Source organism: Neovison vison, chromosome 1 (genome assembly GCF_020171115.1).
Source record: "Neovison vison isolate M4711 chromosome 1, ASM_NN_V1, whole genome shotgun sequence".
Taxonomy (NCBI): Eukaryota; Metazoa; Chordata; class Mammalia; order Carnivora; family Mustelidae; genus Neogale; species Neogale vison.
The window spans coordinates 230,161,940-230,189,406 of NC_058091.1; the positions used below are offsets into that span (position 1 = coordinate 230,161,940).

The window sequence follows — 27,467 nt, forward strand, 5'->3', positions numbered from 1 at the left end:
TAGATTAACGTAACAGAGGTGGTCATCTCTCAGTTGTACACATTCAGAAGGGAAGGTATACCTTCTCTGTCCTTGGAGGGTATAAACCCAAACTGCTTTACCTATTTCAATTTCGACAAAGAGGAAAGGAATGCACATCAAAAGTCAGTCTTACTGGTTCATAGGCATATTTTGTTTTTAACTTTCCTGCTCACCGGGAGCAATGATGCCTGCCTCATATAGTTCTGAATATAAAGCACTTATCCTGTCCATGGTACATAGTGAGCTCTCGGTAAATCATTTTATTAGCTATGTTTAGTGCTTACTATACACTTGAAAAGTGCATTGTACTTGAAGCAATGGGATAAATATTTGTGCCATCTGTGTTACTTTATTGTGTGAAGTAGAAGCTTTAAGTATGGTGGCAATATGTGCATTAATAGAATATACACCTTGTTTTGGTGAATTCTGGTTATTTTTTTTTTTAAGATTTTATTTATTTATTTGACAGAGAGAGATCACAAGTAGGCAGAGAGGCAGGCAGAGAGAGAGAGGAGGAAGCAGGCTCCCTGCTGAGCAGAGAGCCCGATGTGGAACTCGATCCCAGGACCCTGAGATCACGACCTGAGCCGAAGGCAGCGGCTTAACCCACTGAGCCACCCAGGCGCCCCTGGTGAATTCTGGTTATTAATATATCAGTCTCTTTAAGAGATTTTGGCAAGTTTAGTTCTCTTACTGTTAATCATTCTTTTCCATTTTTGATTGATGTGTATTCTCCTTTAAGTAAAATTCATTCTTTGGGAGGAAATTAGTAAAGTAAAAAGCTACCTTTCTTAGGTATTTCATTTTTGGCAGATATTTTGGTTTTTATTTATTTTTGTTTGTTTTATTTGCTTGCAGTTTTTTTTTTTTTTTAAAGATTTTTTATTTATTTATTTGACAGAGAGAGATTACAAGTAGGCAGAGAGGCAGGCAGAGAGAGAGAGGAGGAAGCAGGCTCCCTGCTGAGCAGAGATCCCGATGCGGGACTCGATCGATCCCAGGACCCTGAGATCATGACCTGAGCCGAAGGCAGCGGCTTAACCCACTGAGCCACCCAGGCGCCCCTATTTGCTTGCAGTTTTTAATCTGTATTCACATTATGGAGGCATAGAGTTCAAGAAAAACTCTAGTGAAGCTATTACAGAATTTATACAGGTTATTTTTTTCCCCTCATTAGGAGAATAGAAAACACCCTTCTGAGTTTTACATTAGATTGCACTAGGCATAGAATACCTTCTCATTGGATAGTGAATCCTATCAGCAAGAAAGCTACTTGCTCTAAGCATTGGAACACTCAGCCCTCAATAAAGTTAAAAAAAATTTTTTTATACCTTTACCAATTAAAGAGTCACCTTGTGAGACAATCAAATTGCTGCCTCAAAGTTAGTTGTGTGTAGTGTGTAGCCTATCAAAGAAGAGAAAGGACAATTAATATACATCTAGGAATATGTTTACTATTTTTAATGTGTTAATGGAATTTTCTTTGTTAGTGTATGAAAATGAAGACCAGTTACTTTGGCGTCCTGGTGTGGTTTTGGAGAGCAAAGTTAAGGAGTATCTTGTTGAGACCTCATTAAGAACTGGAAATGAAAAAATAATGGATAGGATATCTGCAGGAACGCACACAAGGGACAATGAACAGGTATACTTCCACTTCTGTTGAAACAGCAGCTAATTAATCTCTCTTGGTTTTCTTTTCTTTTTCTTTCTTTTTTTTTTTTTTTTAAAGAAGGGGGACAGGGGTGGAGGTCAGAGAATTTTAAGCAGGCTCCTTGCCCAGCCGGGAGCGGATGCGGGGCTTGATCTTTATAAGCCTAAGATCATGACCTGAGCTGAAACCAGGAGTCAGATGCTTGACCGTCTATAACACGTTCTTGACTTTCTTATATATGATTCAAGTATTTCTTACATGTGAACTGGATATCTCTTTCGCTATAGATTTTTAAACTTGGAAAACGCTGGTTAAGGAAAAGTCCCACGACCTAGTGATAACCACTCCATACTGTTTCACATTTTTTCTTCTGGTCCTTTCTTCTGTGTGTATGTGCATATCTTAATTTGAATCACTTATTTTCCTTGCCATTGAGAATTCTTTAGTATCTCTTCCTGATGACTGTATATTCTTCCATCCTGTAGCTATAATATAACTTATTTAAACATTCTCTATGGTTGGACCTTAGATTTTATAATAAAGGTATTTTTTAGATTATTCTTGAATTCTGTTCAGGAAGTGTTGAAAAGTATTACCTATTAAGATTGTATAAATATGCTCTAGGAGCATTTTTTAGGCACTGTGTACCTATAGTTGCAGGATACTCTTGATTATATGTGGAATGGGACTGGGAGTATTGCCTAGTAAGGGTCTTTTTTTTTGAATGCCCCTGGTATTGCCGTCTGACATCATTTTGCCGCTCTTGTATATTTTTCACTCTGTATCTTTAGCCTCAATAATCCTAACTGAAATGAATATCCAGAGATAGTTGGACTCGGACTTGAATTTCCAAGTAACATACAGAAGTCGTTGTAGCTGAATTTCGGAGTAGCTTTGCAGCTGTCAAAAAGAACCCCCCCCGGGTTTTTATATTGATAGTCTATTAAACTATAATTTAATTTTGGAAGAATTAATACCTTTAAAACACTAAACCTTCCAGTTCAAGAACATGGTCCGACTCTCCATTAATTTTACCTTTTTTTAATCACTCAAATGTTTGTGTTTGGGTATCATGTAGATCTAATTAACTTAATTTGACAATATCTTAAATATTTATATGTATTGAATACTTTTGTTAATAGGAACTCTATTATAATTATATATTGTTAATATAGAGAAATAATCAGTTTTTTCAGAATGTATTTTTTCTCAAGTAAAATTAATTTTCAGTTTTTATCAGGCTTTCTAGTCTTAAAGTCATTATTGAATTATATATTGGTTCCTTCCTTAACCATTTATTAGATCTCTTATTCCTGTTAACTGTCTTACTGCATTAGCCATAATGCTCCTCTCAGAGACTTTTGGTAGTGATAGTGATTTGAAGTCTTCTTTTGATGGAAATTCATATATCTAAGGTTTTTACATTAAGAATAATAACCAGTGCTTGGTTTGATGGAGGCTCTCTTTATTATACTAAGGTAGTAACCATCTACTTACAATGGTTTTTGTCTTTTATAAAATTAGAAATGGATACTGATTTATCAGATGCTTTTTTAGCACCTGGATTGTTTTTTAATGATTATGTTCTGATTATTAACCTATTGATGTATTAATAGATTTACTAATATTGAGCCCTCTTTGCCTTTCTTGGAAATGACTTGGGAAGGTGGATTATTATTTAACTTTCATTTAAGTTCTGTCTGCTATTATTTTGTATATTTGTAATTCTAAACAGATTTAATGAGAAATTCTAATTTTAAGAAAAATGACACCCTTCATAGTAGACCATGAGACCATTATAAACCCCGGTACTCAAGTACCCATACTTCTCTTCTAGGTCTGCTCCTGTTCCCTCTTATTAACACTCTAAAAGGCAGGAAGTAGGTGATGTCAAGAAATAAGACCATAATTCTAATTTTTCCGAACTAGAAAAGAATCATCTAACATAAGGAAATTGCCCAGCTCAGATGGCCTGGCAATTAAAAATAAATAAATAAAAATGATACTGGCAGGTGACTTCTGAGAGGTAGAGTGAAAATGAACAAACTTTTGGGATACGAGAGTCCATCACCAGGATAGTTAAGTAGACTAAATGGGCAAAAATATCCCTAAATGTCTTGCATTTAGATAGCATTTCAGACAGTATTTGTTAGGACTTTTACTAGTCTCCCCCGACCCCTTTTTTTGTGTCTATTTGTTTTAATGCTCTTAAGTGTGAATTTCTGGTAGTTTTTATTGGATAGGTTTTTTTTTTTTCTTTCTCTTGTAGGCATTATATGAACTTCTCAAGTGTAACCATAATATAAAGGAAGCAATTGAAAGGTACTGCTGCAATGGAAAGGCATCTCAAGGTAAGGAACACTTGGGATGAAGAGAGGGAAGTGATAGGGGATGCTCATTTGGGGATTAGAATAAGCAAAGTATTGTAAAGGATGGAGCAGTCCTTATAACACTTTTGTAAGATCTCTGTTCATCTTCATAGCCAATAATTTTTTCCTTTTCTTGCCCTCTATTTTTAGACGTACGAGAGATTGTTCAAATACAAATTAGTTACCCCCTGTCACCTCCACTTTCTTGAAGAAATAGTTACAGAACAAAGCAGACCCCAGAGATGACAGTATACCCAAAGTAATTAAAAAGAATGATTTTCTGATTTCATTGAAAAGAAAAGTTGTTTTTTCTTTTTTTTTTTAAACCAAACAGGAAATGAAAAGGAGATTAAAGATTAAAAAAAGTATTATAATATATTCCATAGAATTTATTACAAAGAAGGTATTTTTAGTAATCATGTAATAAAATTTTTATAGTACTTAGGCTTTGTTTTGTGTGTGTCAGGGAAAATGGTTACCTTTAATTTCAGTAGTTTTGTCACTATATAAATAATTGCATGCACCATAGCTTTCATTAAGTAGATACAGAGTGAAATAACACTCAGTAATATTATATAAATGATTTGGAAGAATAGAAAAGCTGAAAACAGTACATTTAAACTTGTAGGTTGAGATAGTCTGTAGAAATGTTTTCTTGTAGAAGTTGGTTTTTTGATAAAATTATTTTTAAGCTTTCCTAATCTCAAAAACTAAATACTGTTTTTTTTTCTTTAGTTGAAACTATGTTTTATCTTTATGGTGGACTACTCTTAGGGAGGACCTGGTCCCCAGTGTCTTCAAGTGAAGAACTTCAAATTTCCTCTGCCCCAAACAGATTTGAGGTCACACTCATATTAGCATCTTCTGAGCAGTTGAATGAGATTTAGTCTTTTCTTGAGAGCATGGGCTGTTTCATATTCCCATTGGGTTTCCAGAGTGAAGCACTCTGCAAACTGACTTTAAATAAATATGTATTGGTTACTTATGGTCTTTAATTAAAAGCACTATCATTTTGATATAATACCCAAAATAAGGCGCTTTTTTTTCCCAATAAAGGAGATAACTTTTTTTAATTTGAAAAAATACATGCTCATTGTTTAAAAAACAGCATAAATGATAGAAAAACATTATATTCTTATCCTCCCATGTAGAGAAAAAGAACCCATTGTTTATATTTTGGTGTTGTTGATTTTTAAATAAGATTTGTATTGTGCATACTTTTGGTAATCCTGATATCTTCTGTGTACAGAACTGTGTGTATGTGTACATGTGAGAGAGAGATTGAGAGAGAGAGGGATAGTTAGTTAATGGCCTTTTATAGGAGAAACATACTGAAAGTGTAAACTAGCAATTCATGTAAAAGAGCTCTGAAGCCATTAAAGTTTCTCTCTAAATCTCTTTAGAAGGAATGACCGCATGGACGGAAGAAGAATGCCGGAGCTTTGAACATGCACTCATGCTTTTTGGAAAAGATTTTCATCTTATACAGAAGAATAAGGTAAGGTAGGCAAATTAGTATAGATCAGTTAGTATAGACAATGAATAAAAAGCCTGTAAGTTTTAAGTCACTTGGGTTCGTTAATGCTTTCCTATCATTAGCATTTCTTTTCTTTTTTTTTTTCTGTCATTAGCATTTCTTATGTTGCTCTACACATGACTGGGATTGGCTTTCACGTGGGGTGGCTGATAGAGGACTCGCCTATCTTTTGACATACATAGTTGTTACATTCTACTCACGGAGAATGGATTGACTATATTTTCTACGTCGTCTAACTCTTCTGTTTGCCTTGACTTTGATTTCTTTCTAAGCTCTTAAGAAGTTTGTGGCCTCAAAAATGTTTCTCTTTAGCAGCCAGAACCGTAGTTGCTGAAAGAAGAATCATTGGTTAACTAAAACCAACTATAAATATTTTAATAACATCAAATGCTGGCAAGGATGTGGAGCAACAGGAACTCTCATTCATTGCTGATAGGAATGCAAAATAGTATGGCCCCTTTCAAAGAGACAGTTTAGCGGTTTCTTACAAAGCTAACCATATTCTTACCATACGATCCAGCAGTTACACTCATTAGTATTTACACAAAAGAGTTGAAAACTTATATCCACACAAAATGTTAATAGCACATTTAATCATAATGGTCAGAACTTGGAGACAAGTAAGATGTCCTTTGAGGTGGATGGATAAATACATTGTGACACATCCAGACAATGGCATATTATTCAATTCTAAAAGGAATGAGCTATCAAGACACAAAAAAACCTTGGGGGAACCTTTAAATGCATATTATTAAGTCAAAGAAGCCAATCTGTAAAGGCTATATTACAGTATGATTTCAACTATATGACATTCTGGAAAAGGCAAAACTGGGGAGACAGAAATCAGTGGTCACAAGATTTATCATAGCGGGAGTGATGAATAGACACAGTATAGAGGATTTTTAGGATAGTGGAACTATTTTGTATGATACTCTAATGGTGGATATATGTCACTATATATTTGTCAGTAACTATATAATGTTTAGTACCTGAGTGGACCCTAATGTAAATGATGGACTTCGGGTAATAAAGATGTGCTGGTGTAGAGTCATTGTAACATGTACCACTGTGGTGGGAAATTGATAGTGGAGGAAGCTCTGTGTGTTTGGGAGTAGAAGATGGTTATGGTAACTCTGTACTTTCTGCTCATGTCAGCTGTGAACCTAAAACTGCTCTAAAATATAAAGTCAATTTTTTAAAAAGTGTATGTGCATGTGTATATCCCAGTAGTCTGGAATAATTAAGTTTCATTAAAGTATGGTTTATTTGTTATTACCGCTCTACATCATAAAGGAACATAAGATTTGAAGTGGGTGGGTAGGTCAATATTTTATTCCTTTTTCTTTTCATTATAATAGACTTTATTTTTTAGAGCAGTTTTTGGTTTATAGAAAAATTGATCAGAAAGTACACAGAATTCCCATATGTCCCTTTATCCCCACAAACATAGCTTCCTCTATTATGAATATCTTACATTAGTGTGATACATTTGTTACAGTTAACGAACCAATATTGGTATATTATTATTAACTGAAGTCCATGGTTTACATATTGATTCACTTTTTGTGTTAATATGGTCCTGATAGGTATGTAATGACTTGTGCCATTACATATATATTGATATCCACCATTATGGTATCATACAGAATGGTTTCACTGTCCTAAAATCCCTTGTACTACAACCAATTCCAATCTATTCCTCTCTTCCTTCCTCCACTCCTTCCCCAGCATCTGGCTTTTTTTTTTTTTTTTTAACATTTTTATTTATTTATTTGATAGACAGAGAGAGATCACAAGTAGGCAGAGAGGCAGGCAGAGAGAGGGGGGAAGCAGGCTCCCCGCTGAGCAGAGAGCCCGATGTGGGGCTCGTTCCCAGGACCTTGAGATCATGACCTGAGCTGAAGGCAGAGGCTTAAACCACTGAGCCACCCAGGCGCCCCCCCAGCATCTGGCTTTTTACTCTCTCTATACTTTTGCCATTTCAGAGTGTCATATGGTTGGAATCATATAGTATGTAGCCTTTTCAGATTGGCTTCTTTGATTTAGTAGTATGCATTTAAGGGTTTCTTTATGTCTTGTCATGACTTGATAGTGCATTTCTTTTTATCACATTTCTTTTTATTCCATTGTATGGATATACCAGTTTATCCATTCACCTTGAGGCGCATCATGGTCCCATTCAAGTTTTTATAGTTATATGCTGCTATAAACATCTGGTATGAAGGTTTTTGCATGTTACTTGAGTTTTCAACTCCTTCAGCTAAATGCTAGTAAGTGGGATTGCTGGATTCCATGGTAAGATTATGTTTGGTTAGAAACATAGAAAATCTTTAAAATGTCTGCTAAAGTGGCTTTACCATTTTGTATTCCCACCAGCACTGAGAGTTCCTCTTGCTCCACATCCTTCCAGCATTTGATGTTGTCAGGGTTTTAGATATTGGCCATTATAATAGGTGTGTAATGTGTCTTGTTTTCATTTGCATTTCTCTGATGACATAAGATGTGGAGTATCTCTTCATTTGCTTATCTGCCATCTGTGTCTCTTCTTTGTGAGGTATCCATTAAGGCCTTTAGCCCACTTTTTTAATTGAGTGGTTTGTTGCCTTATTGTAAAGTTTTAAGTGCTCTTTTTTGATACTTTGGATAATAGTCCTTTTTTTTTTTTTTAAATATTTTATGTATTTATTTGACACACAGAGAGAGGATCATAAGTAGGCAGAGAGAGGGGGAAGCAGGCTCCTGCCAAGCAGAGAGCCCGATGTGGAGCTCGATCCCAGGACCCTGGGATCATGACCTGAGCTGAAGGCCGAGGCTTTAACCCACTGAGCCACCCAGGTGCCCCTGGATAATAGTCCTTTATCACATATGTGTTTTGCAGTTATTTTTTCCCTATATATGGCTGTCTTTTCATTCTCCTAACAGTGTCTTTTGCAAAGTAGAAGGTTTTAATTTTAGTGAATTTCAACTAATCAGATTTTCTTTTGTAGATCGTGCTTTTAGTATTACATCTAAAAAGTCATTGTTATCCCGAAGGTCATCTAGCTTTTATGTTATCTTCTAGGAGCTTTATAGTTTAGTGTTTCACATTTATGTCTGTATTCCATTTTTAGTTTATTTTTGTGAAAATTGTTAAGATCTGTGTCTAGTTTCTTTCTTATCTTTCTTTCTTTCATGTTGTTTTGGTTTGTTTTTACATGTGGATGTCCAGTTGTTCTAACACCATTTGCTTAGAAGACTATCCTTTATTGCATCACCTTTACTTTTTGTTAAAGTTAGTTGACTGCATTTCTTTGGATCTGTTTCTGGGCTCTCCATTCTCTTGTGTTAATTTGTATTCCCCCTCCCCCTCCCCGGTAGCACACTGTCTTGATTACTGTAACTTTATAGTAGTAAGTCTTGAAGTTGGGTAGTGTCATTCCCCAACTTTGTTTTCCTCTTTCAATATTGTGTTGGCCACTCTGGTTTGTTTTTTTTTTGTTGTTGTTGTTGTTGTTTTTTGCCTTCCCACATAAACTTTAGTGTTAGTTTGTATATTTCCCCAGTAACTTGCTGGGGTTTTGGTTGGGATTGTCCAGAATCTATAGGTCAAGTTGGGAAGAACTGACATCTTAACAATCATGAGTCTTCCTACCCATGGATGTGGAATATCTTTCCATTTATTTAGATCTCTGATTTCTTTAGTCATGGTTTTATAGTTTTCCTCACATAATATCTTGCATGCAGTTTGTTATATGTATACCTAAACTATTTCATTTTTGGGGTGCTAATGTAAATGCTATTGTATTTTTAAATTTCACATATTGGTGGTTTATTATTGGTATATCGGCAAGGAGTTGATTTTTGGATATTAATCTTATATCCTGCATCCTAGCTACAATCATTTATTAGTTCCATGAGTGTTTTGCTGATTCTTTGGAATTTTCTATGTAAACAGTTATGTCATCTGTGAACAGAGACAGTTTTTTTTTTTTTTTTTAATTTTATTTATTTATTTGACAGAGAGAGATCACAAGTAGACAGAGAGGCAGGCAGAGAGAGAGAGGGAAGCAGGCTCCCTGCTGAGCAGAGAGCCCGATGCAGGACTCGATCCCAGGACCCTGAGATCATGACCTGAGCCGAAGGCAGCGGCTTAACCCACTGAGCCACCCAGGCGCCCCAACAGAGACAGTTTTAATTCTTCCTTCTCAGCTCGTATACCCTTTATTTATTTATTTATTTTTTTGTCTTACTGCATTTGCTAGAACTTCTAGTAAGATGTTGAGTAGCTGAGAGCCTTTTTGTATGTATGAAAACCTAATGTTTTCTTAAAGACGAGATGAAGTACTTAATTTACTGAGTAGATAAAACTTTTTTCAAGGGGGCGCCTAGGTGGCTCAGTGGGTTAAGCCTCTGCCTTTGGCTCAGGTCATGATCCCAGGGTCCTGGGATTGAGCCCTGCATCGGCCTCTCTGCTCAGCAGGGAGCCTGCTTCCTCCTCTCTCTCTGCCTGCCTCTCTGCCTGCTTGTGATCTCTGTCTGTCAAATAAATAAATAAAATCTTAAAATTTTTTTTTCAAGAAGTCTTGGTTGTTTAAGTCAAAATAAAACACAAGTTTTTCAATGACTAGTGAAATCTGTCCATTCATTCCATAAATAATTAAGTTCTGCCATTTACCAGGCATTTTAATTGCTAGAGATACATCAGTGAGTAAGACAGGAAAGGTATCTCTCCCCAGAAAGCCCATGTTCACCACAGAAACTTAAAGTGAGTGATGTTTATTGAAATATGTACTTTATTTCTCACTTAAAAAGCTTGTTCCTTATGTTATGAATTTATTATATCATACTCATTAATCAGGATAGATACTCTGAAACTTCTTCATTTGATTCTGATTAAGTAATAGAGAAAGTGCTTATTAGATAAGGATACAGAATTTTGTCTGTATGCCTGAACTCATACCTGTAGCTGTATATCGTTTGACCAGCCCCAGTCTGAATGTGGGGCCAAGTTGGCAAGGCTCTTATTTTTTTTTATTGTTGTTGTTATTTTTAACCAAATTCTGTTGGAGCTATGAACCAAACCCATGGTGAAGGAAAATACCCTGCTGTTAGCTAACAGATCATCTTAAATCGCAGATGCAGTTGAGTGCTACTCCCTTTCCTAAGGGTTCTGTGTCTCTTTTACATTATGGAACCCTTTGATAATCTGATGATACTGCAGCTCTTCTCCCCAGAAAAGTACAGCTGCATATTATTTTGGAATTTAATGGATGCCAGTGAATATGATTCATGGACCCCTCAGGGTTAGGAAGGACTGTTGGCTTCAGTCAGAATCATAGTGAGAGTTCAGTGTGGAAAAAGTAAAGGTTGCCATTGCTTTAAGATTTTCAGGAAACATGTTAGATCATTCCTGGATACACATTTATTTTATAAATGAATACATTCTGATTTAAATAACAAACTTTGAGCTTTTGAAGGTATCCTTATTATTAAATAGTTTAAATGTAACAACATTTTACTAGTAAAATGTTCAGAATTTATAATAGGGAGGATAGAAAGTAAGACCCATAGATTGAAGTTACAGTGTTGTAAAAAAACAAGCAAACAAGAAAAACCCAACATGGTGGGGCGTCTGGTTGATTTGGGTCATGATCCCAGGGTCCTGGGAATCAAGCCCAAGTTGGGCTCTCTGCTCAATGGGGAGTCTGCTTCTCCCGCTACCTCTCTTCCCACCCTGCTTGTGCAGCTGTGTGCTCTCTTTCTATGTCAAATAAATAAATAAACTCTTTAAAAAAAGATGTTACTGAAAAATGGGTTGGGTCTGTTGGTTTCTATTTAAAAATTTTAACTTTTTTTGTTAGGTGAGAACTAGAACAGTTGCTGAATGTGTAGCATTCTACTATATGTGGAAGAAATCTGAACGTTATGATTACTTTGCTCAACAGACAAGATTTGGAAAGAAGCGATATAACCATCACCCTGGAGTTACGTAAGTACTATGGGGTTGATTTGAGAGACTTCTGTTTTTAACTGTGATAGGCAGTCTTGAAGTTACTGGGCTTTGTTTTTCAGGGACTATATGGATCGTTTGGTAGATGAAACAGAAGCTCTGGGTTCGACAGTAAATTCTTCAGCCTTAACTTCTAATCGACCTGAGCCTCTTCCTGATCAACAACTGAACATTCTCAACTCTTTCACTGCCAGTGACTTGACAGGTAAAATGGCATCTTTTTGTGTTCGTTAGCTTAGCAAAAATTGGGTCATCTTCGTTTCAGGACATGGGACCACTTACTTAAACCATTTTCCATTTCTTTTTAGCCCTGACCAACAGTGTGGCAACGGTCTGCAACCCCACGGATGTGAATTGTTTGGATGATAGCTTTCCTCCACTGGGCAACACACCCCGTGGACAAGTCAATCATGTGCCTGTCGTAACGGAGGAGTTACTCACCCTGCCGAGCAATGGGGAAAGTGATTGTTTTAATTTATTTGAGACTGGATTTTATCACTCGGAGCTAAACCCCATGAACATGTGCAGTGAAGAGTCAGAAAGACCAGCAAAGAGATTGAAAATGGGCATTGCTGTTCCTGAATCCTTTATGAATGAGGTTTCTGTAAATAATTTGGGTGTGGACTTTGAAAATCACACACATCACATCACCAGTGCCAAAATGGCCGTCTCCGTGGCTGACTTTGGCAGTCTGTCTGCCAGTGAGACCAATGGTTTCATCAGTGCCCATGCTCTGCATCAACATGCCGCCCTTCACTCTGAGTGACAGGAGTGAGGGGCCCAGAAACAGTGGGTGTGCAGTACCAGTAAACTTGAGGAAAGGATCAGGTTTGCTTAGTCTTTCACTGGAAGTTTGAACCTTTTTCAGTATGACATCAGTGATGTCAGTATGTATAGAACTATATCTTGATTTATCAAGAGTATTTTCATTTTTCAATCCATAAATGTGGAAATGAACTATGATCAGCAGAGTTGGGAACTAAGATTGAACTCTGTGGTGCAGCTTTAAGCTCTGCTTATCTCTTCCTCATTCCCCAGTACCTCTTCTCCACTCCCTTCTTTTTCTATTCTTTTCAGTTCCCCACTGCCCTCACTCCCAGTTTTAAAACCTGTAGACAGAGGCCACCAGCTCAAAACCAGCACAGATGTTCTGAACTGAATGGAGTGGCTTCTTTTCGTGTAAATTCCTTTTGCCATAATGGATGCAGTGGAATAACAATGTTTACAGGTACCGATCCCAATCCCTGCTCAATGTAGCATTTTTTGGTTTTATTTTCTTAATTAAATAAAAGCAGGGGTAGGTTTCTTTAAACTGCACAAACATGCAAGGATTTTTTTAAAATGGAAACTTCTCTCATGTTATTCAACTAGAGCACTTCAGTTTACAAAACAGCAAGTCCATCTTTATGGAAGCCAGCACGAGGAACTGCGTGCAAATTATGAAGACGCTTGCTTGGATCCTGTTTCAAAATTCTAGACCAGGGCTACCTTACACAGAATCAGTCATTTTACTGTGGGAAGAGTACTGTGTACCTTATTTATTGGCTAAAAATTTGGCATTTAAAGATGTGGTATTCAGATGGGGTTTTGTCCACCATTGTCAAGATTATAATTGTAAAAATCATACTGGTCATTGATAATTAGTTTATCCTGAGGCAACTGACATGCAGGACACAGTCTGCAAAGTCTAGGATGTTGCCACGCAATGGTTTACGTTTTGGGACACTTCTTAAGTTGTTTGTAGCACTGCAGTTCAAAGTGTTAATATTTTGGAGGGACTTCTAGATTTTACACTTAATGCAGTAGAACCTTGAAGTATATTTAAACTTTTTTGTTCAGCTTGAACAGTTGGTGAGAAAAATGTGAGTTTCTATCTGCAATAGCATGGTACCTTACCACTTTAAGTTTCAAAAGTGATAGACGTTCGGATGCATCTCAGACTTTTATTTTTATTGCAGACATTGTGAATGAGAAGCCATTGTCCTAAACTTTGGCCATTTTTGCTCTATAGATATGCATCTCTAAGTTAAAAGGTGAATTCAAACAATGTGTATGTAATACAGTATTAGGGTGTAATAAGCCTCGCTTTTATAGTTCAGTTAAGACAGAATTTTGCTTTTTTTTTTTTGTTTTTTGTTTTGCGCACCGTCTTAATTTCCAAATTCTACTAGTTGTCTTGCTTTGCAAAAACCTGAAATGTTTGGCTGCATTGCTCATATTTGTAAGAGTAGGTTGCTTCAAGGTTGTGCTGAGGAGTAGATAGGTTGTAGTGACCTTAGTAGTGATGGAAAGGGAGGGTATTTATTATACAAACTGTGAACTGCAATGACATCCTTAGTTTTGGATGATGTGTATTCTTATTTTTCTTTGCAGCATTTTAATGAAGATTGCTTTGAAGTGTTTACGCAGTAGCATATTTACTATAAAATTTAGTTTAGCACAGTGGACAAAAGTAGTTAAATTAATAACTTAAAATCAGTCTCTAATTTATACATCTAAAGTCTAGCATTCCTGTGTGCACACAGTAAATAATGGGTAGCCTGGGCTCTGTGTTGCTTTCAGATATTTTTATCCAAGTTATCAGCTTCTTATTGCTGTGGTGTTGTGCTAAACTTTGAACCTTATTTCTTCTGTTAAAAATCAGTATACCTTTTATAATTTAGTAAGATACTGGCCATAATCTTCCATTGTTTTAACTTTGATTTTTACTCTGGGTTTACAGTGGCTGGTTTGTATAAAGTAATTTACACAAAGATGACTGAATGCTAATACCAGTTGCACTTAAATGAACATGCCCATTCTCAGTAGCTGATGCAGTAACATACTCAGTTTATCTATGCATTGCTGGGATCTTGATATAAGATGGAAACAGTGTTTCTTATCTAAAGTTTTGATTATCAGCAAGTTGAATGGACACTTTAGTTATTTAAATAAAGATTTTTGACCAAAATCCAGTAAATGATATGAGAGAAAAATAAATTCCAGCTAGTTTAATAGATTTTTAAATGTCAATCTGATTTTAGCCTCTTAGAGAGCGCTAACTAGCTGGTAACGTTTACTTTTAATTCCTTGTTAAAATGAGGCAATAATTTGCAAGATTTTTGTATATATATATGTAAATTCTTCATATCTTTTTAGATCTAATTCAATATTTTCTGACTGCTTCCGCCATGTATAATACCATTTTTGTGCATGCTTGATGTGACATTCATAAATTGTACCACTATGACTTTATCCATGTAAAATAGCTATTTATTGAATTTTCTTTTGAACGCTGGGTTTACTGGTTTTTTTCCCCCTCCAGTTAAGCATTTTAACAGAGAATTTGTTACCGTTTATTAGAAGAATTGCGTTTGAGAGCATGAAAATTACTGATTTGCGATTTTATGAAGAAACAATAATGCCTTTATTATCAAGTGTTAAGCACAATTCTTATAACAAACTGTGATAAATTCTTTTTTTCCTTTTGCCACATTATTTTCTTATGAACAAACCAAAAATCCATGGTGAGCTGTTGCATTGTTGGCTGATGTATCTTTTATGTACAGGGAATTTGAAGAGGACCTGGATTCATTTAGAAGTGTAACTGGTGCTGTGATTATAGCAATACTTTACTTTTGTTAGTTGTACTTCATCTTTTCCATGCTAGCTTTTTAAGTGTTTAGTTTTCCTCTTGTCATGGTCAACTGCTGAATTTACTTGAAGGATGTAGAATACTGTTTAAACAATACTAAAGTGTGTACAATTAGGTCAAAGAATTGTGCAATTGTTTCCTTTTTAATTTTTAAAATTGAGGGTCATAAATATTTGAGAACTTCAGATCTAATAGAGCATAGTGATACTGTTTAATTTAACCAAAGTCTCTAGTGAATATTTCAACTTTGAATGTAAACTAATGAATAAACCTGACCACCAAGGAGATTGTTTGCCCAGAGTTTCAAAGCACATTGTCTACAAATGGAAATTGAAATAATTTATAAAAATATTGACATTACTATGTTTTTTAAAAAGTTCTTAATTTTTTCACTAAAAGGAGGAAACTATTAGTTTTATTGTTAGGTAGATATTAAAATTCCTCTTAGATGACCAGTGATTCCAATTGTCCCAGTTTGAAATATGTACCCTGTGAGTATGAGATTAATTAGTGACAATCACAACAAGTTTTAGTAACAGATGTTCAAGAGGAAGTTGCTATTGTTGCATTGATTTTAATATTTGTACATAAACACTGATTTTTTTGAGCATTATTTTGTATTTGTTGTACTTTAATACCTGGTGTACAGTTCCAGAAATAAAAATCTGGAAATCTTTTTTTTTTTCTTGGTTCGTGTGAGTATTTGCTGCAATTAGATACTTATTTAATAAATCTTAAGCTATAACACATGGGTGGAAACTTAACCACTTTTCAGCTGGGATTTTTCTGTTGTAAATAAGTATGTGACAAAGTTAGTATATAAAATAATTTTTCTTTAAATCCTCTATAACAGATTTTCATTTTTGCTAAACCAGCCATCCCAGAGTGAGGCTTATTACACTTTTAGTTTAATTCAGGAGATATTTACTGAATGTCTTGTGTTTCAAACACTCTTCTAGGTAACTTTGTCTTTTAGGAAGACATGGTATCTGAAATTTGATCGGATGTTACTACTTGACAATATATTTATGGTAAACTCGTCTTTATAGTTTAGTAGACTCTAGAAATTTTTTTTTTTTTTAAGATTTTTTTATTTATTTGACAGACAGAGATCACAAGTATGCAGAGAGGCAGGCAGAGAGAGAGGGGAAAGCAGGCTCCCTGCCGGGCAGAGAGCCCGATGTGGGACTCGATCCACCGACCCCGGGATCACGACCCGAGCCGAAGGCAGAGGCCTTAATCTACTGAGCCACCCAGGCGCCCCTAGAAATATTTTAAACCTTCATCTTTTCAAGCCAATGATCTCATCTTAGTCTAATTTCACAAGTTTGTCCCCATATTTCATTTGCTCTGAGTGGAGCTTTATGTAGTCCATTCTTTTTTTAAAGATTTATTAGAGAGTTGGGGGGTCAGAGGAAAAGGAGAGAGAATCTAGTCCATTCTTAATATGCAGTGATCAGATTGCACACAAGGTTCAAATTTTGTACAAGGACACGAAGAGGATAAAATGAAAGCACATACTCTGACTCTTTTGCTTTGATTACTTGTCTAAAACCGCATTCCTCCAAGCACAGACACCACAGAAACTTAAATGTGCAGGCCTCTGGGGGGACCACATACACAGAAGTGCCTTCAGGTGGGGCCGAACACCAGTGTCTTGAATCCTGCCAAGAGCAGCTGCATACCATGTGAGAGCTACAGAGTACTTCAGGCTTTTAGGGGAGGGAGGAGAGTCTTGGAGCAGAATTTCTCGTGACTTGTAGACCTTATCCTTGTTGGCCATAATTTCCATCAATGATAGGCTTTGAGCTTGCTGCTTCTCTGACTTCTCAAAAGAATCTGTAAGTTGGATATTTCATTATATACACTTTGTCTTCATCCCTAGGATAGGATGGTTTACCACTTCCCATCTAGTAAATGTTCTCTAACCCTTTTCCTCTCTTTCCGTGTCTATGGGGATTCTCTGACAAAGCTGGGCACGGGCACTGAATTTGTGATTTTAGATCAGGAGTGCTTATGTGTTCCTAGGTTTAATACACTAGTTGACATGTACTTTAGAGAGAGACACAGCTGTTGGGTAACTCGGTTTTGATGAGGCAGTTATACGGAGGCAAAGCCTCTATTTCCATGAAGTTGTTTCATGGAACTCATGAAATGTTAGAACTCATATAAGCATTTCAGAAGTATGTCAGAAATGAAACCATCCATTTATAAGTCTAAACAATTATTTCGGTAAGAAAAATAGATGTTTGTTTTAAAATGCCTATGTTACATTAAAAAATTTTTTTCACTCCTCCAGTGCAGACCAATTATACGAGGCAAGCTTTATTCTCCACCATGAGCACTTTATGAGCAGAAACCATATTTTATTCTTTGACTCCCCCAGAGCCCTTCACGTAGTAGACATTTCCTAAAAGCTTGATGACATCGTCTACCCTTCAGCTAATGGTGACTTTGCCCCTAGCTTTAAAAGAAAAAAAACTTAAGACAAAAGCTAAAAGAACAGAATAAAGAAAAACCCAGATTGAGCAGTTGACATTTTATCATATTTGATCTTTTTCTATATAACATACCTTTCTTTTCCTCCTGAAGTAGTTTTAAATTTACATTGCAAGAGTTCACTCCTAAATACTTTAGCCCACCAGATACGTCCACAGGAGTTAGTATTTCTTTCTTTTTTTAAGATTTTATTTATTTATTTGACAGTACAAGTAGACGGTGTGGCGGGCTGAAGGAGAGGGCAAAGCAAGCTCCCCACGGAGCAGGGAGCCCAATGTGGGGTTTGATCCCAGGACCCTGGGGTCATAACCTGAGCCAAAGGCAGCTGCTCAACTGACTGAGCAGGAGCCTCAGGAGTTAGTATTTCTGTATTTTACTTAAGGGTCTGTGTAACAGGATCTTCTTTGGTCAAGTGGTCAAGTAGATTGGTTTTGTTTTTTTTTTTTTTTTTAAGTAAAATTAGTCTCCCTGTTTTCCCAGCATCTTGGTGACACAAATAAAGGACAAATGAGGCTGAGAAAAGGAATCGGATGCTGTCACAAATATACATTTAGTATCTACACGAGATAAATCTAATAGAGAAAAGGAAAGCGAAATGGGAATTTTCAGGGCTTGCAGCTGGGGACTGTCAATTCCAGTAGGCTGGTTGGGCAAGGTGACTCTCTGAGGGAAGACTTTTGCAGGCACAGAAAACTAGAAGTGTGAAGTGCAAGTGTGCCCAGCAGGTTTCGGGAGTGGTGAGGAGACAGATGCACCTAGGGTAGAATGAGCAGGAGATAAGGGAAGAGGTATTGAGTGGCTATGTCATATATGTGAAGCACTTGGGCATTTCTTCCACTATATGAGGAGTAATCAGAGTTTTGAGCAGAGGCTGGTCAAGATGGGAGTTATATTTATAAGAACCTTTCTTGGTGATCCATTCTGTAAAGGCAGCAGGAGTGGAAACAGGGAAGGCAATTAGGAGACTATTGAAATTACAATAAATGAAGTGAGAAAAGCTGTTGATGTAGCAGTTTAGGTGGTTAGAATATGGTTATACAGGTTCCATGTTAGAAATCAAGGAGTCCAATAAAAAATATCCTCTTCATCCAAGTTTGGAACTGAGAGTTAAATGCGGGAGTCAGGTCAATGCAGATCAAAGTAAGTATCACGAATGAAACTCACTGGAGAAGGTTGCTTCAGAGCTGTGGGCAGGTCAGCTCACTAATACTCTACCCCTGGATAGACTCACTGGCTGGGTAGAGAGCCCACAGAGAAGGAACTAGAGGGGTCTGGGCCGTGGGTGCCTAGTTCTCCAAAGAGAATCTCATAAAATCACTCTTCCTATAACAGACGCAGAGAGAGGCCAGGAGCATCACTAATGTCAGCACTCCCCACTGAAATAAGAGAATGGGAATAGGTGTCCCTCCCACCACCACTATCTTTTAACTGTATTTCTATGCTAAAACCATCTCTATGTGTGTGAACATGCAAATAAGAGTAAATTCCAATTCCCCCATACCTAGCTAAAACAATCCTTAAATCACACACACACCTACCTACACACACACACACACACAAAATTCATGACAACACATACATTTTTTGCTTTGTGTTTGTTACACAAAATATTTACATAAATATTTTATGTCAATTTATTTTATTATTTTTTATTTTTATTCATTTATTTTTATTTTATTTATATTTTTATGTTTATTACATAAAAATAAGTTTTTACACAAGTTTGTACAAATCAACAGTGTAAGAAATGAAAATTCGCTGGAATTTTATAAAGCACCACAGAGATATACAAAATAAATGAAATTGAATTTTAAGTTCAGACGGTAGGTTTTAACTTAATAAGCTACTGTATATTTAAGGGAAAGCCAATTAAAATTGGAATTGTATTCCAAATTTGAAATTGCAATGAAGCACATAGCTTTTATCATAAAAACAAAAATACCCCCTCCAATTAGGCCTCAAAATATTTGTCCTATAGGTTAAACAATGAACAAAAAACATTAAGAGTGAACTCAGTAGCTGGGTAGAAAACCTAATTTCTAGCTCACAGTTAGCTAACAATTGTATAGTAGTTTGAAAAAAGCTCTTCTCCTTGTTTGATGTCCCTTAGTGCTACAAGAATGACACATCGAAGTGGGCTGAAAACAAAAAGAAAAATACACAAAAGTCGTAAGTATTAACAGATCCAAGCTCATATTTTTAATATAACCATTATAGATCTTATAATTTTACTCAAATTTCTTACTATTGTCTTAGTTATTTGGTTTCCACGAGGAAACAGCTCTTATCCCTGATGGCATTATTATCTTATTTACTTATTTAAAAACTTACTTATTTACTTATTTTCCCTGATGGAGTTTAAGTACCTATGTCTATTCCTTAGCATTAAAAAGACCACAAATATGTTGTTTTTATGTTCAGGCTCCCCAAACTGGTTATCATAAAAAGCATTTTAAAATGACATTTATTATAGTTTAACATTTTAAAATTAATCTTTATCTTTGTATTCTGCAAAGCCGGAAACATTACTTAAAATTAATTGGAATTTTGAGGCACCTGGGTGGCTCAGGTGGTTAAATGTCTGACTCTTGATTTCTGCTCAGGTGTTAATCTCAGGATTGTCAGTTGGAGCCCTGTGTTGGGCTCTGTGCTGAGCATGGAGTCTGCTTAGGATTCTCTCTCTCCTTCTCTCCCTCCTCTATCTCTCTCCCTCTCAAAAAAAAAAAAAAAATCAGAATTAAAAAAAATACTTTTATGGATACCACAAGACATATGTAACCTTCAATGTTCCTACTCAGTTAACGTTTCCTGTACTTGTTGAACAGTAATGACATTGTACTCCACCGTATATGGCTAAAACACTCAAACTGTTAGCTATACAAACACACATGAATAGAGACAGAGAAGTTACTGAGTTTTACGTAAAAAAAATAGTCTTAAGTTTTAAATCTCATTCATCTTAAAAGGATAATTTAATGGGGTCCATATAAGAGTTTGCTAGTAGTTGGCAGCTCACTGTCATAATGATTATATCTTCCTATAGCATTGCTGATAAAAAACTCTACAGAATTACTTACATCTAGAAATTGTTACTTGAATTCTTTCAGCAGACTTTCCACTTCATGAATAGAAAATAAACCTTATATTACAAATATGTATCTTCTGAATATTTATCTTTTTTTCTTTTCTTTTTTTTTTTTTTTAAAGATTTTGTTTTATTTATTTGAGAGAGAGAGACAGTGAGAGAGAGAATGAGCAAGGAGAAGGTCAAAGAGCAAAGCAGACTCCCCATGGAGCTGGGAGCCTGATGTGGGACTCGATCCCGGGACTCCAGGATCACGCCCTGAGCCGGAGGCAGTCGTCCAACCAACTGCGCCACCCAGACGTCCCTATGTTTTTTTTCATTGTTAAGTTTCCAAACCTAATACTGAAATGGGCAAAAGAATTAATAGTGTAATTTGGCTTTTTTCTTTAACTGGGTACTCTCAAGTGAGATGAAGAACATGATCCTTAAAATGATTAAAGTAAAAAATGTATTTGAAGAATTTGTAAGAAGAAAAATAACAGAATCACTTGAAAAACATTTTAAGGTTGATACTTTTAAAGTACTATACAGTATAAAAATGGGTAATAAGCAGAATGAGCTAGGTTAGTGGAAAATTTTAAATTTCAAGTAAGTGTACATTAACACATTCAGGTATGATGAAAAATCAAAATTTGTCATAATTTTTCACTAAAAAAATTTCCCCTAATTCTATAGAGCTTTTTCTTGGAAAAAAAAATTTTTTTTGAGGTTTATTTATTCATCTATTTGGGGGGGGTTACATGTGAGCTGGGGGAAGAGCAGAGGGGGAGAGAGAAAGACAAGGAAACTCCTCACTGAACAGCCGAGTGTGGAGCCCCATGCGGGGCTTCATCCCAGGACCCTGAGATCATGACCTGAGTCAAAACCAAGAGTCAGTAACCAACTGAGCTACCCAGGCGCCATAGAAAACATATGTTTTTTAAGTATAGCATAAGACAGGAAAGAGGAGAAAAAAAAACTAACCTTTGTTTGTCACAGCTATAGGCAATGTTTGGAAGATACTGCTTCAGCTCTATAGGGAAGACTGCAGGCACATCAAATTCTTGATAGCAGACATTAGCTGCTCTGTCTAGGAATAAGTATATAGTTTTTATGAACAACCATTTTATAAGGTCGTGAAAAACAGTACTGAATTATGACACTTGTGTGATTTTCCAAATTATAAGAACATGCTCAAATAAGTAATCACTATTATGTTCCAGGCATTATTAGATTATATATAAATACATACATATATATATACACATATTTATTATTTACTTTTTGAAGAATTTATTTTATTTTAGAGAGAGAGTGCATATGTGTGAATGGGGGGAGGGACGGAGGGAGAGAATCTCAAGCAGACTGCCTGCCTAGCTCAGAGACCGACTGGGGGCTTGACTTGGGGCTTGGTATCACAACCCTGAGATCATGACCTGAGATGAAATCAGGAGTCACACATTCAAGGGACTGAGCCACCCAGGCACCCCTATTACTTACAGAGGCTCAGAAAGGTTAAAGGTTAAGTAGAAGAGTCAGGTTTCAAGTTCACATCTCCATAACACCAAAACCTATGCTAAATACAGCCAGATCAAACTTAAACTTTTGGGGAAGTCAAGCCCTATGAGAAGGTAAGTGACTCATGCACATAGCAACAGAAAGGGATACCAGTCTAGTTCAACCTACCAGGCTCTACTGAGGCACTGAAAGAATGATCTCTAAGTGAACTATTAAAAAAAAATGCTACAATCATGATGATCAAAAGAGCAGTTATCAATTGCCTATATTTATTGCAAAACCAGAAGAAAAACAATAAATTATTCAATTAATGTATATCATCATTTCCCCAGATTCTTTGATATCTGCCCCCAGAATGTTATAGTTTACTGATGGGCTTTGAATAGCTGAGATGTTAAATAGCTGAGTGCCTTTGGTACTCAGTCATAGGGCAAAGGAGGAAAATGACCACTGCTGCATTTTTATCTTGTCTCACAGACCCAGGATGCCAACTTACCATTTGAACAATTGTTGACATACTGTCCTACAGCCAGTGGATTACAAATTTCTGATGTTAGCCATGTACTATCACTCATTTTGAAAGGACCAAGTCGATCTCTCCCATTACAAGATCTGAAACAGGTGAAAAAATTACCTAAGGGACTGTTCTTTTATATCTTACAATAAAATCCAAAAGTATAAAAGTAACCCTAAACTGAACAAGTCCAGGTTCTCTTAAAAAAGTTTTTTTTTTCCTCAAAAAAGTTTTATCTAGTCAATAGGGCAACTGAGTGGCTACTTAGCAACTGCTTAAACAGATTTTTACTTAAAGTAAAAAGGCAAGTGGTCATAATCATTTTGTGGTGATCCCATATTAAGTTTGAACATGAGTACCAACTTACCTATATACAACTTTTGATATTCCTTTGTCATTTCCATCAATGAGTACCCCATCCAGGCATCTAAAAATAAATGGATTTCCAATGGACTGGAAAAAGATTGGCTCATACTTCTGATATACTGTACCTATTATACAATAAGATAAAGATATAACATGTAAATATCATAAACACCTGGAAACATAAGTAAAACATGAAAGAAATTGTTTTAATTTATCTACCCTTTTTCTAATATTTTTATCTCCAGTCTAGATGATCACATTCTCTTTGGTTACTTTCCTCCTTGGAAGAGTGCTGAGTAGTAAGTGGAGCAGAGGACCAATTTGTTCACACAGCCAAATAAAATGTGACTATTCTGGTTGATTAAAATGTGAACACCACATCTGAGGTTCAGTTTTACAAAGTCGTGGGTTTGTTTTGTTTTGTTTCGGCTTTTTAAAGTAGGCTGTGATTTGACATCTATTAAAAAGTCTTTTAAGAAATGTACTTTGTTAAAAACTGATTTAATAATGCAGAAAAAATGGGAATGAATGAGTCTGACATTTAGGTTGTTTCTCCTTTCATTGGCAATGGAGGAAAGGACAAAATATTTACTGGGCCTGTCCTATGTTCCAGGCATGCTATTTTATTAAAATTTGTTGCTGACTTGTTCTATTTAGTCTTTACAGGTTAGTTGTGTAGGAGGAAACCAACTTTCTTGCTTAAGGATATAAAATCAGAAAATAGTAGAATGACTTTTTGAAAACATAGGTCTACTTAAGCATTCACACATATTTTGTACCACACCAAATTATATCAACTTAATTCAACAAATAACATACTCTCCTGAGCATTCTAGTCAATGGTCTTTTTTCAAAGCAGCTGCTTTACTTTCAAAGTGTAGAAATGGCAGGAAGGTCTTCATTCAATGATTCATGGGTTTAAAATCTATCTTTCCTGTTTTAACCCATACTATTTTATTTTATTTTATTTTTTTTTTAAAGATTTTATTTATTTATTTGACAGAGAGAGATCACAAGTAGGCATAGAGGCAGGCAGAGAGAGAGAGAGGAGGAAGCAGGCTCCCTGCTGAGCAGAGAGCCCGACGTGGGACTCGATCCCAGGACCCCGAGATCATGACCTGAGCCGAAGGCAGCAGCTTAACCCACTGAGCCACCCAGGTGCCCCTAACCCATACTATTTTTACCTTTAGTTACCAATTATGTAAGCCAACTGACTTATTCTCTAGTGCTTTCTAAGTAATTCATCTTATCAAAGTAGGCTATACTGTATCCCACATTTAAATATTTCACATTTAAACATTAACTACAAAAATTTCCTTAAAAGAAAAGAAATACTCAAGGATGTTTTCTAACACATAAGATAATTTATGGTTAATTTCTAAATCAGAATTTAAGAATCTATGGAAATTTGAGTTTTCAATTCAACCCCTTAACTCGAAGTATTACGGAACTATATATTTACTTGAACTTTTATTAATGGATAAATAGGAAACTCTTGGCAAAGCACTAATTGTGTGATTACCAGGATACATAGATACAACCGCGCCTTTTGGTACCCATCCTCTGGTAATGAAGACACCTTTTCCAGCAGATATCAGTGAGCTAGTTGCTCGGGCAACACTGAAACCCAATGTCTTATAAAGAATTTCTTCTGGTTTAAAGGTATTTTGCTGTTGATGTCTGTATTCAAGCAGTTTCACCCTTGGATGTTGAACTGACAGTAGGTTGTGGTATTTTGATTTGACAGTTTCTGGAAGCATAGTCAAGATATCTGATTGCTTATTGAAATCATTTATGAATAGAGCCTGGAAAACTTTCAGTAATGTTCCTAGGACATCTTCATCTGAGATAACTTTGTCTTTGGATTCCTCTGGAACATATCGGAGGGTCCTGAAAATGGGAAAAATTTCTGTTCACTACCCTTCAACTGACAAAAGCCACACTTCATGCCTTCTGAGTCACTGGCCTTAATGATGATGATTCTTATGTGTCTGAACAGCATAAAACTGAGAGGTTCAGGGAAGAGTTGTTTAGGGGTAGTTTCAGTGACCTAGCTCCGGACAATGCCTACCCATTAACAATAGCTAGTATTTGTGAAGGTTATAACTGTACCAAATGCTGTTGGGTCCTTACATTCATGACCTCTTTTTTTGCAGATGGGGAAACTGAGGTTTGGACATGTTGGGGAATTTGCCCAACATCCTAAAGCTGTTAAGTGAGAGAGCCAGAAGCTGAAACAGAGCTAGTTCTTTTTTCCACCACACACAGAGCCATTATGTGAACATCACATAAGAATCCACATATTGCAATGGCTCTTTTTGTAGGCGTGTAATTTTAAAGACAAGTTTAACATTATACACTGTCACATTCTTTCCTGGGAGTACTGACTTCTTCAATGGCTGCATCATTTTTATTTGCATAATGGTATTTTTACTTCTTAACAAAAAGCAATTCCCGCTTCACAGTTCTATAATAGGGATAGCCCTGAATTCATGTATTCGCTGACAGAAACTTTGGAAAGGTTCTTTGGTTATTAGCCAGCTTTCAGCGGAGCTAGTGTGCCCCATTTAAGTGAGCATTACTGAACTGCTTCCAGATCACTAGCACGCCACTTATTAGAGCCCGCAATGACACTCACTCCACAGCCACCCTCTCAGATCCCTGTTTCAGGCATGAGCCAATTTAAACCCAAGACTCCAATGTGCTTTTCGTGGCATTTTGCTCGTTTTTATGCGTGAGTCCAAGCTGCTATCCTCACAGCCAAGCTGGGCTGTTTTCACCAGGTAAACTATGGAGCTGTGAAAATAAACCTCGATTTGGCTTTTTAAAGGATTTTCAAACTCCTGACTATGCCTTGGCGGAGAGAAGACCACGCACCCTCTGTCTTCGTTCTTTTCAAAAGTCTCTCTTTTCCGCCAGCACAGAAGCCGGAAAGAACACGCGCCTCCGCACGTGGGCAACGCCCGCCTTGCAGACCTGGCAGCGCGGGGCACCATGGGAGATTAGGCCAGGCCCCACCCACCACAGGCTCCCCGCCCCCGTCAGTATCCCAGCTCCCCTCCGGACTCCACCAGCCTCGGCCTCGCCCTCTTCGGGCCCCGCCTTCTTCGGGTTCCACCAGCTTGGGGCCCCGGGGCCGGCCTAAGCTCCGCCCGCCCGAGACTCCGTCTGCCGGAGGCTCCGCCCATGTAGGGCTCACGGGCCTCGGGTCCCTCGGCCCGGGTGGCGTTGCGGTGCTGAACGAAGGCGCCCCTGGTCTGCCGGTCTCGCCCTCTCACCTAGGGTTGTGGTTTAGGTTCAGCGCGATCCAAGGAACGAAGCGGTACTTGTAACGGCGCCATCGCTGCCACAGGCCCCGCAGGAGGCGACCCGGCATGGCTGTCCCGCGGCGCTGTGACGAGGGCAGCGCGGAGAGGTGGGTCGCGGTCTCCGGCCCGCCCCGGCCGGGGGAGGAGCGGGGGCCTCGCCGTCCCGCCCCTTCTGCGTTTCCGCCTTCAGTTCCGAGCTCTGTGGCCCTGGTACTCCTTTGGATCCTCTTGCTGGTGTCGTCTGTGCCTCTCCTTTATTGTCCCCAGCTGGCTGAATCAGAGGTGCGTAGAGCTGAGGCAAGCTCTCTCTTCTCCGTTACTTTCCTCATTCGCTCGTGTATTTACACACACCCCCACACACCCACTTAGGACAAGTTTAGCCCACGCTTAGTTCCAGTGGAGGCAAACTTCAAGAATCTTGCAACTATCTTCAGATCCCCAAGTATTTATTAAAAATTAAATGTGTTGGTGCCATTTCCTCAGGCAGGAAAATGCTCTCCTCTTCTTTGGCGGAGAATGAAAGCGAAATCCTAAGCAAAAGTCTAAATAGAACGCATGAGACCTAGTGAAAATTCAGGTAAAGGCAGGTGGCTTTAGGACTAATTTGTTCAAACACAAGGAGAGAAAGAATATCTGCCAAAGTCTCCATTTCACTCTTATCTAATACAAAATGTTGGCAAACTCTAGAGGCTCAGGTGTTGTGTTTGGTAGATTGGCATCCTGCAGATTTACCGGATTTGCTAAATGGGGTCAATTCAGTTCCAGGTTGTATTAATAAATGACCTTCAAAGAAAGTGATTTTGTAAAAAAGATTTTATTTATTTATTTGACAGAGAGAGCTCACAACTAGACGGAGAGGCAGGCAGAGAGAGAGAAATAGAGAGAGAAGCAGGCCCCCCGCCGAGCAGAGAGCCCAATGCGGGACTTGATCCCAGGACCCTGAAATCATGACCTGAGCTGAAGGCAGTGGCTTAACCCACTGAGCCACCCAGGCGCC

At 37.3% G+C, this 27,467-nt stretch overlaps 2 protein-coding genes and 1 long non-coding RNA gene across 5 annotated transcripts in view; 2 read left to right on the plus strand and 1 right to left on the minus strand.

Moving 5' to 3' along the window:
- MIER3 (MIER family member 3) overlaps positions 1-15,883 on the plus strand; it is a 33,951-nt gene extending 18,068 nt beyond the window's left edge. Inside the window, exons 8-13 of one of the 2 annotated variants that reach the window (XM_044224462.1) lie at positions 1,512-1,663; positions 3,942-4,023; positions 5,445-5,539; positions 11,419-11,546; positions 11,630-11,772; positions 11,876-15,883. In XM_044224462.1, coding sequence (XP_044080397.1) covers positions 1,512-1,663; positions 3,942-4,023; positions 5,445-5,539; positions 11,419-11,546; positions 11,630-11,772; positions 11,876-12,333 — 1,058 coding nt within the window. In that variant the 3' untranslated portion in view covers positions 12,334-15,883. The remainder of the gene's footprint in view (positions 1-1,511; positions 1,664-3,941; positions 4,024-5,444; positions 5,540-11,418; positions 11,547-11,629; positions 11,773-11,875) is intronic. The other variant, XM_044224472.1, reaches the window with a different exon arrangement.
- Positions 15,884-19,427: 3,544 nt separating this feature from the next.
- On the minus strand, positions 19,428-26,569 carry SETD9 (SET domain containing 9). Of its 2 annotated transcripts, none has more exons than XM_044224495.1 (6): positions 26,441-26,569; positions 24,685-25,052; positions 23,164-23,287; positions 22,779-22,894; positions 21,749-21,854; positions 19,428-19,838 (listed from the first exon to the last, which is right to left on the minus strand). In XM_044224495.1, exons 1-6 carry the CDS (start codon positions 26,536-26,538, stop codon positions 19,751-19,753), a joined length of 900 nt encoding a protein of 299 aa, XP_044080430.1. In that variant the 5' UTR covers positions 26,539-26,569; the 3' UTR covers positions 19,428-19,750. The 2 variants fall into 2 exon arrangements, with proteins under 2 accessions (XP_044080430.1, XP_044080436.1); XM_044224501.1 differs by lacking the exon at positions 26,441-26,569 and adding an exon at positions 26,040-26,158.
- Positions 26,570-26,643: 74 nt separating this feature from the next.
- Positions 26,644-27,467, plus strand: part of LOC122889412 — a 76,680-nt gene continuing 75,856 nt past the window's right edge. The window contains exon 1 of the long non-coding RNA XR_006380898.1: positions 26,644-26,752. This is a non-coding gene — a long non-coding RNA (uncharacterized LOC122889412). The remainder of the gene's footprint in view (positions 26,753-27,467) is intronic.